The sequence below is a fragment of the Bradysia coprophila genome, unplaced genomic scaffold (genome assembly GCF_014529535.1).
Source record: "Bradysia coprophila strain Holo2 unplaced genomic scaffold, BU_Bcop_v1 contig_232, whole genome shotgun sequence".
Classification (NCBI taxonomy): domain Eukaryota; kingdom Metazoa; phylum Arthropoda; class Insecta; order Diptera; family Sciaridae; genus Bradysia; species Bradysia coprophila.
Window position 1 is genome coordinate 21243601 of NW_023503493.1, and position 12894 is coordinate 21256494.

At 40.8% G+C, this 12894-nt stretch overlaps 2 protein-coding genes across 3 annotated transcripts; one reads left to right on the plus strand and one right to left on the minus strand.

Moving 5' to 3' along the window:
- Positions 1–298: 298 nt before the first annotated feature.
- Positions 299–3912, minus strand: LOC119076250 (exosome RNA helicase MTR4). 2 transcript variants are annotated; one of them, XM_037182917.1, is made up of 7 exons: positions 3675–3909; positions 3515–3607; positions 3378–3460; positions 3184–3308; positions 801–3117; positions 396–740; positions 299–349 (listed from the first exon to the last, which is right to left on the minus strand). In XM_037182917.1, exons 1-6 carry the CDS (start codon positions 3746–3748, stop codon positions 400–402), a joined length of 3033 nt encoding a protein of 1010 aa, XP_037038812.1. In that variant the 5' UTR covers positions 3749–3909; the 3' UTR covers positions 299–349; positions 396–399. The 2 variants fall into 2 exon arrangements, with proteins under 2 accessions (XP_037038812.1, XP_037038811.1); XM_037182916.1 differs by having other exon boundaries at positions 299–740; positions 3675–3912.
- A 79-nt stretch (positions 3913–3991) lies between these two features.
- Positions 3992–9820, plus strand: LOC119076249 (cleavage and polyadenylation specificity factor subunit 1). Its single transcript, XM_037182915.1, is given in 20 exon segments — positions 3992–4366; positions 4460–4674; positions 4732–4977; positions 5038–5257; positions 5326–5436; positions 5504–5685; positions 5755–5950; positions 5953–6249; positions 6314–6408; positions 6473–6784; positions 6851–7045; positions 7109–7288; positions 7363–7560; positions 7623–7764; positions 7861–8398; positions 8463–8535; positions 8598–8750; positions 8818–9127; positions 9229–9360; positions 9430–9820. Coding segments are annotated over 20 exon segments (4284 nt in total). The 5' UTR covers positions 3992–4194; the 3' UTR covers positions 9747–9820.
- Positions 9821–12894: the final 3074 nt, after the last annotated feature.

Consider the following 12894-nt stretch of genomic DNA (forward strand, 5'->3'; position numbering starts at 1 on the left):
AAATATTACAGTTTTCTATGGTGCTATTCAAATTATTAAAAGCTTCCGAATTAAGATTTTATTTTTTAGATGAAGTTCGTTCGACGCTTTATGAATTTGTGAAAACTTCATCAAGCCCGATCCGAATGACCCATAGCCCTTTAGTAGTGTCCTGATAAATTTGCAGAACTTATTTTCTACGCCGTTAACAAAACGCCGATTTATTTAGAAGAGTGAATGTTCGTAGTACTTACAAAGCCGCTGCGATATATAGCCAAAACCTTTAGAATATCTTGCGTGGAAGAACAATCAAATTTTACTACACAAAAATTTCAGCTATACAGCCAGCTTGTAAACTGATTTTATTGACTTAAAAACAGATTTTGTTGCTTCTTCAAATTTACTTCAATACAAAGAGCCCTACAAATACAAACTTGCTGCAAAAACTATGTCTCTCTTCAGTAGCCGAATGCCTTCGGAAAATTTATTTTCCAAATCTGTGTTTCCGATCGTCTTTGCCGCCTGACACATTTGCCGTAGAAGCTCTTCCAACAGTCGCATGCAGCGAATGATCGAACCTTCGTAGATGTCTGTCATTTTGCAAATATTCGAAAATGATGAACCCTTACACCAAGCTAGGCACACGTCCATCATGAATGGTTTGAATTTCTCCACGTATTGCTCCTCGTCAACGGTTAATTTACATTCGACTGACACTTTGGCTATTCTGCGAGCTAAGTCTTGCATTTGACGCAGTGGACCTGTAATTTGAACGTGAAACGAAAGGAAAAACATTTGTATGGATAAAATGCAACACTAACCGGAAAGTTCTTCAGCTGATGCTGGAGCTTCTGAACTCTTTTCGGTGCATACGAAACATGAGAGTAGCGATACACACTGTGCAGACGACAAATTATTGAATACGCCGTTGAAGATCATTTCGGTGATTAGGAGTTCATCGCCCGAGCTCAATTCACAAGCCACACGACCCTTGAACTCAATTACATCGGTTGATGTACAATATCCCAATCGTCGCAGAACTCGTTTCCGATATTTCAATTCGTCCATTTGCAGCAAACTTTTCGCCTTACGCAGCGAATCTTTTCGCATTTTTAACTCATTTTCCACCTGCAACTTTTGACAGTATTCAGAGTACAGCCCGTCTAGCTGCGGTGACTCGTGCAATGGATGCGAGAACAATTTCTTCTCGAATTGATCGATCAGATCAACAATGTTTTTGAATCCTGCATCCTTAATGTTCATATCGGTGATGGGGTTCAGCAATGGCAGTTTTTCATTTTCGAAACGTTTTTTTACTTCAGCTATGATACCCAGAACGCGTCGTCGACTGTCTTTTGGTCGCAGATCAGCCGGGCACAATATCCGTAGAGAAGAAATTTTCGATATGAATGTATGAACCACTGGAACCACTTCAACGACACCCTTTTTGTTCGGTAAACATGGCTTCGAAACTGATTTCTCGAAACTGTCTTCATCCAAATGTAGCAGCACGTCGATGCTGACACTTGATTCTGCTTCTAGCGGATTCTTACCCGTCGGAACGGATTGCTTTTTGAAATTAACCACCATGCCCCAATCGAACTCTTCGTTGTTAGTGTTCTGGATTTTAATCAATCGGCCGGGCTGTAGGAATGGAACCAAATAGGTTGGGGTCGTAATGAACGTTCGAAATTGTTTGCCCAAATTGTCTAGTTGTTCGCGGATCTGATAATACGACGCAATGTTCTCCTCATTTGGTATGTGAATTTCGTCGAATTCCTTTTGCTTCTCCTGCGTTTCCTTATACAGTATTGGTATGGAGGACTGATTTTGAAATTGGAAGAATGACCGTTCCAGCATGTACTCGGGATTGATTTCTTCAACGCGTAGTAGATTGAGGACCATGTTGTATGTCAAATGGAAAGCAGAATTAATTGGATCCGGTTTTCCTTGTACTATGTCTTTTCCGACCGCTTTCGACACTTTTTCATCGATCATCAGAATTACGATACCCTTGTCGTCGAGACCACGTCGACCCGCTCGACCAGACATTTGAATATATTCGCCGGAAGTAATCCATCGTGTTTCTTTTCCATCGAATTTGCGGGGACTTGTGAATAACACCGTTCTTGCCGGCATGTTCAGACCCATGGCAAATGTTTCGGTTGCAAAGAGAGCTTTGATTAATCCTTCACCGAACAGAATCTCAATAGTCTCCTTCAAAATTGGCAACAGTCCACCGTGATGGATTCCAATGCCTCGTCTCAGTAGAGGCAAAACGTTTTCCACTTGCGGCAGCTGTCTATCTTCCTCCGATAAGACTTCCATGGCATTGTTAAACACTTCGTCCACTAGCTTTTTCTCATCTAGCGTGTTGAAATCCAATTTGGCCATTTGCATTGCGTATGCTTCGCATTCCTTTTTGCTGAACGAGAATATGATGACCGGCGCGAAATTCTTCTCCATGACCATCTTGACAATTTTGAAAATATTCGTTTGACTGGCATTTTGGCTCATGCCACCTTTTCGACCCCTTTGATCGCCTTTGGCTGCGTCGCCAGCACTCAGCAGCACGTTCATGGCCGTATTAAAATTATCTTCCTTGAAATTCCCCTTTTCATCGACCACCAAATGTATCCCGTCACCTCCGGCAGGGAATATGTAGTGTTGCAACGGTGTCGGACGATAGTCTGTGTAGACAACATGACACGGCTGTTTGTGTATAAAACAAACCCATTCGCAGAATTGACGAGCGTTCGGAATTGTTGCAGACAGGAACACATAGTGAACGTTGTCTGGTAGAAGGATCAATGTTTCTTCCCATACGACACCACGCTCCTTGTCACGCATGTAGTGAATTTCGTCGAAAACGACCCAGCCGACTTCTCGCATTATTTCCGAACCCCGATAGAGCATGTTTCGTAGAATTTCAGTTGTCATAATCAAACATGATGCGGTTGGATTGATAGTAGCATCGCCCGTCACTAGACCAACATCTTTAAACTCTTCGCTAAATTCACGATATTTTTGATTGGACAGGGCTTTGATGGGTGTAGTGTAGATAACACGCTGTTTGCTAGTCAGTGAACGAGCCACAGCATATTCAGCAACCACAGTTTTGCCGGCTGATGTATGTGCCTGATGATCGAATTTTACTTAGAAATTCAGCTTTTCTTATTAAACGCGTAATAGTCAAGGACTTACCGACACCAGCACAGACTGATTGTTTTCGATGCAAAGGATTGCTTCTTTCTGAAATGAATCCAGAACGAACGGATATTCTTTGGCTGGTGGTGCTGTTGCCGGTTTCAGAGGGATGTATTCCTGGCCTGATAAAGAAATTTTCAAATTAAAATCCGGAAAATTTTGAACAAATCACTTTTACGGTCAAATATTACCGGGATAAACAGCGACTTCATGTGTGCACGCATCCGGACTCTCAATGACATGAACCATTATTCGAGACTCTACATCTTCCAGGCTACAAAACAAAGATGCTGTGAAAAAGGAACATTCCATCAATTCCTACACTCACTTAATATCGTCCAAAATTGATTCCATTTTGGTTTTCTTGGCCGAAAATGACACATCGTCTTCATTTTCCAGTGCACGCTTTTCCACCGTCGGCCTGAGTGGTAAACACAAACAACATGTGAGTGGGGTGAGACATTCATTAAAGATAAATCGCTTCTTACACTGACGAAATGACGGGTTGATTGGTCACTTTCGCATCCTCTTGGACGTCAAATTCTCCGAACAGATCATCCATGTTGGACTGCAAATTTATTTAGAGTTTACCGTAAAAATTGTGCTATTCTCACTAAAAAAAAGTATATTCAACAGAAACACGCTTTCGGCTCTTAAATCTATGTTGACAACCAGAAGGAGAAAAATAAATGTGTTTGAATCCGTCTTCATCAACAGAAACGTCAAATGTCAAATGAATCCATCCTCTAAATCTACTCTCTTCTCTCAAATTGTAGTAGAGCACGATAGCCCATGATGTTTGTACACATCAAAAGTGACAATCTTCTCGACCGACAAGTTGAAGTGAAGTGTGCATATCGGTCTTTTTCATAAAATAAACAAAAAATTGTTGTGATTTATAAACTATGGATTCATCAGTCCAATAACTCACATTACTTCAATAAAACCAGCGTGCATTTCATTTGTTTGATCGAAATTTCGAACCGAAACACAAAAATCTAATCAAAAATGTTTTCAATTTGCAAACAAACGCATCCTGCCACAGGAATCGAATTCTCTATTACCTGTCGGTTTTTCAACAATTCCGAGGAGAATATAGTGACCGGTGGAGCGAATGTATTGAAAGTGTTTCGTATCATTCCTGATGTGGATCCGACCAATACAACGGATAAATTTAGCGGTAATTGTCTCTTCCAATGGCATTGGTCCAATGCTATTTAAGAATCTGTTACTTCTTTTGGTCCTAACATTTTCACAAAAATCTCATTCTCAGAACTCCGACCACCGAAAATGCGACTCGAATGCATGTGTACATACACCCTATACGGCAACATAATGTCACTGCAATCCGTATCGCTAGCCGGTTCACAGCGTGACGCTTTGCTAATTAGTTTTAAAGATGCTAAGCTGTCGGTTGTTCAACATGATCCCGACACGTTCGAGCTGAAAACGTTATCTTTGCACTACTTCGAGGAGGATGATATCAAGGTTAGCTCCATTTTGTGCACCACTTTCCTTCGTTCGATCTAAATTTCCTCAATGCAGGGAGGTTGGACGAGTAATTATCATATTCCAATGGTGCGTGTGGATCCAGACAATCGTTGTGCGGTAATGGTCGCCTATGGGAAGAAATTGGTGGTATTGCCATTTCGGCGAGACAGTTCGTTGGACGAAATTGAATTGCAAGATGTGAAGCCAATGAAAAAGACACCGGTTCAATTGATTGCGAAGACACCCATATTGGCCTCGTACATCATAACGCTGAAGGATTTGGACGAGAAAATCGACAACGTAAATATCTCACCTCGAAACGTACAGTTTTGCTTCGTTTGTAACGCCAGTCTTTTCTAGTTGATTGATATTCAGTTCTTGCATGGATACTATGAGCCAACGCTGTTGATCGTTTACGAACCAGTTCGAACATTTCCCGGTCGAATAGCGGTTCGAACGGACACTTGCACTATGGTCGCCATTTCACTCAATATTCAACAGCGTGTGCATCCGATTATTTGGACCGTATCAGCTTTACCATTCGACTGTTCGCAAGTACTGGCCATCAAAAAACCGATTGGTAACGCTTCCCATCCATTCACATCCCGATCCGCACATTTTCAATTCCTTTGGTTCTCAAAATTTCAGGTGGATGTTTAGTGATGTCACACAATGCCTTGATATATTTGAATCAAAGTGTACCTCCATACGGCGTCAGCTTGAATAGTATCGCAGACCATAGTACGAGTTTTCCATTGAGTAAGTTGATACAGGCATTCGGATCTATCCTATTTAGAATTGCTTCAAAATTCATTTATTTCACTAGAACCACAGAGTGATGTTACCATCAGTTTGGATGCGGCACAGGTTGCATTCATTGATTACGACAAGTTGGTACTATCTCTCAAAGGAGGTGAATTGTATGTGCTGACGCTTTGTGCCGATTCCATGAGAAGCGTTCGAAGTTTTCACTTTAGCAAAGCCGCTAGTTCAGTGCTGACTAGTTGCGTAAGTTTTCTATCCTAAATCTAACTTGAATGCGTTCGTGTTGATGAACTGTCCGCTTTCTGATTTCAGTTAACTATTTGCTGCGAAGAATATCTGTTCCTCGGTTCGCGTCTGGGCAACTCATTACTCTTGAGATTCACCGAAAAGGATCACAGTACCGTAATAACCATTGACGATACGGATCATACCGAAAAGGAGAAAGAGAAAGGTGCGTCGATGCCGATAGTTCTCGTCCAGCAATGGAATGATTTGTTTCGTTTACAGATAATCCACGAAAGCGCCTAGAAGAAGAAGAATTGGAGGTGTATGGTAGCGGTGAGAAAACGTCCGTTCAATTAACCAGTTTTACATTCGAAGTGTGCGACAGTGTGCAAAACATCGCTCCCATCGGCTTTATGACAATTGGGGAAAGATGTTCGGAGGAGTATGTTAAAACAGAAAATGAGGTCGAGGCCAAAGCTGATTTGGAAGTGGTCACGTCAAGTGGACGAGGGAAAAATGGTGCGCTCTGTGTACTGCAGAGTACGATAAAGCCACACATTATCACCAGTTTCAGTTTGTCGGGTAATTGTGACTTAGTTTCAACATTTTTCTATTGAAAATCTCATCCAAATGTGTATCCAATTAGGGTGTCGCGATGTGTGGACGGTGTTCGATGATCCCAATCAGGATGGCAGTGACAAACATAAATTTATGATTCTTTCTCAAAAATCGTCTACGATGGTTGGTTGAACATCCACTGTGTGTGTGTTGCTTGGGTATTTCATTTTCACCTTTTTCGTTTCAGATTCTTCAAACGGGCGACGAGATAAATGAAATCGAAAACACCGGATTTTGTAACAATCAAACGACGATCTACGTGGGAAATCTCGGAAACAATCGTTACATCGCTCAGATTTTGACGAAGAATATACGACTGCTGCAGGGTACGCGCCTGCTACAAAACATTCAGATTGACATAGACAGTCCACTGAATTTGGTGTCGATTGTCGATCCGTACATTTGTGTGAAAACGGAAAGTGGACAGGTTATCACACTTGCTCTGCGAGAAACAAAAGGTGTTCCTAGACTGGCTGTTAACAAGAATACCATCAGTCCGGTAAGTTGCGACTGTGGTTGTTATGGAACGGAACGTTACTGAAATTTGCATTCATATTTTCTAAAGACACCGGCAGTTGTAGCTATGAGTGCGTACAAGGATGTGTCGGGACTGTTGACACATAAATTGGAAACGATAAATTTGACCAGCGGAAATGACTTTATGAACACAGGATACATGAAACCGGAACCGAACATGAAAATCGAGGATGAAGAGGACTTGCTGTACGGCGAAAGTGGAAATGCATTCAAAGTAACGAGTGTAAGTGGACCTCGAATGGTTTTTAGCATTTTGTTTCGTCTTCAATTTTTTGCATCATTTTAGATTGTGGATTTAGCTATTCCGTCGAAAACCAAACGTTCGGACTGGTGGCGCCGATTAATTCAGACAAATAAACCGACCTATTGGTTGTTCGTAACGCGCACCAACGGCAATTTAGAGATCTATTTCATGCCAGATATGAAATTGGTGTACATTGTGAATAACGTTGGTAATGGTAACAAGGTAAATTTCACTTGGTTCACCAAGGTCCACTTAGTACGTATTCTTTGTCTGTACTCCCTGCAACTAATTTACAGGTTTTGAGCGATTCAATGGAATTTGTACCGCTGTCTTTCGGGGCTGACGATGTCATTCATGGCGACATTTCCTCGCAAAATTTCAGTTCAAATGTAAATGCGGGATTCGTTAAAGAAATTCTGATGGTCGGACTCGGTAACAGGGGATCGAGACCGACATTGTTCGTTCGCACTGAAACTGACATATTAATTTACCGAGTGAGTGAAACGGAAATTGAATTCTGGCTTCTCAAAACTAACGCAAACTTATGTTCTATTAGGTGTACCGGTATTGTCGCGGTCATTTGAAGATCCGCTTCCGTAAACTCAATCACAGCATTTTGATACCGAAACCAAAGATTTCTGAAGAGGAACCGGACGAAGAATCTTTAGACACGAATGTGGCCAAGATGCGATACTTTCGTAAGTAATTTTTTTACAGGTCATTTCATTCGTGACATTCGGATAGTGTAGTCATCATAGTGCTGATATTCACTCAATCGGCTCGTTGCTTTCCAGAAAATATATCCGCTCACAACGGAGTATTAATTTGCGGCGATAGGCCCTACATGGTGCTGTTAAGTGCTAGAGGAGAGCTCAGAACGCACAGCTTTTTCGGTTCGACCATAATGCGCAGTTTCGCCTCGTTCAATAATGTCAACTGTCCGAACGGTTTGATTTATTTCGATGAACAGAACGAACTGCAAATTGCCATTTTCCCATCGTATCTGTCGTACGATGCCCAATGGCCAATTAGAAAGGTGCCGCTTCGTTGCACACCGACATTTATCACTTATCACAAGGAGAGTAAAGTTTACTGCTTGGTAACGGACACAGAAGAGGCGAGCACTAAATATTATCGGTTCAATGGCGAAGATAAAGAATTGACCGAGGAGAGTAAAGGGGAACGGTTCATCTATCCTTCCGTGAGTAAATTCCAGGTAGTTCTGGTATCACCGACGACATGGGAAGTGGTACCAAAAACTTCCATCGAACTGGAAGAGTGGGAACATGTCATTTCCTTCAAAAATGTTCACTTGGCCTATGAGGGAACGAGGTAAAACGGAGCCACCAACTATATAGCCTGGACCAACTGAAAATTCAATGTAATTTTTTTCCAGGTCCGGTTTCAAGGAGTATATCTGCGTTGGTACGAACTACAATTACAGCGAGGACATTACATCACGTGGACGTGTACGTTTTTCTAGTTTTATTATGATCGCCGTTTGATGAAACAAAACGAATTCTTCTTTCAGATTCTGCTATACGATATTATTCAAGTCGTGCCAGAACCAGACGCACCACTCACATGTTTCAAGTTGAAAGAAGTTTACATCAAGGAACAAAAAGGTCCAGTGTCGGCTATCACTCACGTGCTTGGCTTTTTGGTTACAGCGGTTGGACAGAAGGTAATTTCGCTGAACTCTGATGCGCATATGACAAATTTTAACCGGAATCTCATCCCTTCCCTAAAAGATCTACCTCTGGCAATTGAAAGACAATGACCTGATCGGCGTCGCCTTTATCGACACTAACATCTACGTGCATCAGATGGTCTCAATCAAATCATTGATTTTAGTCGCCGATGTGTACAAATCGATAAATTTGTTACGATTCCAAGAGGAATATCGAACATTGTCTCTTGTATCAAGGGACTACAATTTGCTGAACGTTTTGAATGTTGAATTTATGGTCGACAATACGAATCTGGGATTTCTTTCCATGGACACCAGTGAAAATTTGATCATCTACATGTACCAACCGGAATCGAGGGATTCATTCGGAGGTAAAGATAGAGATTAGTTGTTAAAGTAGAAGTGACGACGACATTTTTGCTGCCGGTTTGGAGTTTTTTCGTTTCAAAGAATTATCGAATTTTGTTTCCAGGACAAAAACTGCTAAGAAAAGCTGACTATCACATAGGCCAAAAAGTGAATGCCATGTTCAGGATTCAATGCAACAATTCGATGATAGGCCAATGGAACTATGGGAACGATACCAAACACACCACATTTTTCGGTATGTCTCGACAAATTCATAAATCACCGAAAACCGAGGTAAAAAAAAACAATTCTTTTCCAATTACAGCAACATTGGATGGAGGTCTGGGCTATTGCGTTCCACTGCCGGAGAAAACATACCGTCGCTTGCTGATGCTGCAAAATGTCCTTCTCACGCACCTTGAACATTTATGTGGACTAAACCCGAAAACATTCCGAACAATCAAAAGCCAACATCGGGCCAATATGAATCCGTCTCGCTGTGTTGTTGATGGTGATTTGGTTTGGTCATTTTTGAATTTGCCGCTGAACGAGAAACAAGAAGTGTCGAAGAAAATTGGCACAAAGATCAGCGAAATTTACTCGGATTTGTTGGAAATTGAATACATGACGTCAAGCTTTTGAGTGGACGACTCGAGTTTAGTGAAACTTTATGTTTATTACAATTGTGTAAGAGATGAATTAAATTGTGAAAACTGGTCGTTTTTCTTCTATCGTTTAAAGGCATGAGTGTCTCTGATTTTGTTATTCGTTTATCGACAGTCAACGACAAATATAAGCGGTGAGTTGTAACATGTTATGTACAGTGATCTTATACTATAAAATGCACGTTAAAACAAGTGAAGTAAAAGACTTCGCATCTATGTCTTCAAAGTTGTTTCACCAGAAGAAGTAATTTACCCGATACGCTATACAGACAGCTGAAGATGTCAAAGAATTGTTTGACCTGAAATTTCAGAGCAAGTCAAGTTTTTGCTTTGACACGTTTTAAGGTCATTTCAGGTCAGAATTCATAATCAGGTTGACCTGAACTTTTCTGTGTCTTAGATAATTCTTCCTGTATTGTTAGAACGATAAAAATGAGAGAGGTGATAAATGGTGGCGCTGATACTAATTGGCACCCAGAAATGTATAAAAATGACAGCGTAACCATGCCATCTCTCTCAAAGTGTAATTTAAAATTTTTGCATAAGACAGACAAAAATTCATAGCAGTTCTTATGAATAAAGATAAACCGATAAACGTGTTCACCGACATGAAATAGATAGTTATCAAGAACTTTGCGGAAATGACATTATAATTTATAAGTCAACGTATAAGCTGGAAATTATAAGACATCCATACCGTCTTATACGAACTGCTTCATTTTATCCAGATTTTTTTTTTATGATGTTTTTTGGATTCACTGACAAAAATGAGTTGAAAATCTTACCTGTTGCTGGTAACTTCGTCTCCAGGTAATCTATTATATATGTTACCACTGTATTTTTCATATGGAGAGCTACAACTGTGGCAGCTCACGGTGGGGCTGAACGAATTTTAAATAAAAGTGTAAGTTCACATCCCGGGTTTTTTCATAAGTAAGTTGGGGCAGGGAAGTGCTATTGAAGTATTGAAGTAAACAAGTTTTAGAAAAATCCCCTGAGCTGTTTCTGAGAACCATCAGAGTCAGACAGGGCTTGTGAAACACTGAGGATTTAAGACTGGCATTGGAATTGATAGAGCGACTTACAGTGCAAAAATTATTGCTCTCGACATTTTCTTCATGGAGCACGAAGTAACTTCCACACGAAGTAACTGAGGAAGCCTCTGAATGGTAATCCCAGACTAGTTTTGAAAACGCTTTCGAATAGCAAAACAAATATTTTTTGAATCGAAGTTTTCTGTTACATTTTCAGAAATCGTACTTTAAGCTACCCTCGGTAAACTTTGGCCGCTTCTATACCTTTCTGGTAGGATTTTTGCATATCAATGTGATGCTTTTGTGATAGCCTGGGGTCTTACCTTTACAACGATACCAAATATGCCATGCTTGATCCTGTACAAGAAATGTTGATGAAAGAGATTTGCGTCGAGGTCGTTCTACTCACAAATCTAGAGCTATCTAGATAAAATTATCTATTTTCAAGATGATATTGCCATTTGAGGTCTTTTTCAGATCTATCGATCATTGCGAAAACACCGCAGCCGAAATCAAGTCACGGAACAACATCATCCACAAACTATGTGGAACCACTTGGGGTGCAGATGCTGAATCACTGAGAACGACGTCGCTCGCACTCGTCTTTTCTACTGCTGAATATTGTTTACCAGTCTGGCTGAATAGCACACACACGAACAAAATCGACGTTCAGATCAACGATACGCTAAGAACGATCAGTGGAACGGTAAAATCAACGCCTACAGAATGGCTTCCGGTGCTAGCAAATATAGCTCCTCCGCACATTCGACGACAACAAGCTCTGCTGAAACAGTACCGAAAAATCCAACAAAACAATCGCCTGCCTATTCACCAAGACATGGATTTGATTCGGTCACACAGACTAGTATCCAGAAAACCGTCGCTAACGGCAGCAGCCAGCATCGATCAAGATCAGTTTAATGCAATGGACGTTTGGTATAATGAATGGCACAACGACAACAGCGACTCAAACAACCTGATCAACGATCCGTCTATCCGAGTGCCTGGCTTTCACTTCCCTAGAAAAGAATGGGTCACGTTAAACCGCATGAGATATCCGCACGGGATATGTGGCTATCATATGCACAAATGGGGACGAGTTGACAGTCCGGAGTGCGATTGTGGAGCTGCAATTCAAACAATGACCCACATTGCAACTGAATGCCCTCTACGAGCATACTTCAACAGCATCGGAGATGTGCATGAAGCGACGCCTGACGTCCAAGAATGGCTCTATGGACTTGATTTCAGATTGTGATAATAGATTTTCCTACTGACGAATGTAAATTAACTGTGATATTTGTATAGTCATCTTTGTACGAACGCGTACGCTAAATAAATAAGTCAACATTTCTTGTACAGGATCAAGCATGGCATAGTTGTAAAGGTAAGACCCCAGGCTATCACATGAGCATTACATTGATATTGATTGACTTTCGGCTGCTATTGCTCTATGAAGAAAATGTCAAGAGCAATAATTTTTACACTGAGAATTTGTCAATTCCAATGTCAGTCTTAAGTCCTCAGTGTTTCACAAGCCCTGGCTGACGCTGATGCTGTGTCTCAGAAATAGCTCAGGGGATTTTGCTAAAACTTGTTTACTTGAGTAGCACTTCCGTCCCCCAACTCACTTAAAAAAAACCTGGAATGTTAACTTACACTTTTATTTAAAGTTCTTTCAGCCCCACCGTGAGTTGTTGTAGGTTACCTGGAAACAAAGTTACCTGCAACAGGTAAGATTTTCAACTAATTTTTGTCAGTGTTAGACAAGTTAAAATTTATTCCAACAAGGCAATTTCTGGGTTTACCAATGGAAAATTTCTCAATTTCGACCAATATCAACATAATTGAGAAAATATACTGGTAATTCAGCTAATTATAATGGGAAAATAACGTTAACATCCAATTTGAATTCAATCCGCGCCTTTTGTTAGATTTTACTATCTCAGCTGACTACATTACCAACATCTTCTCTCTCGCTTTTACTTCATAATATATGATGAAGACTACTACACGTTCCCAGTCGCATCTACTACTCCACAATGCAGGCACGATGATATACCTTCTGACAGTATATCTTTTATAATTTCG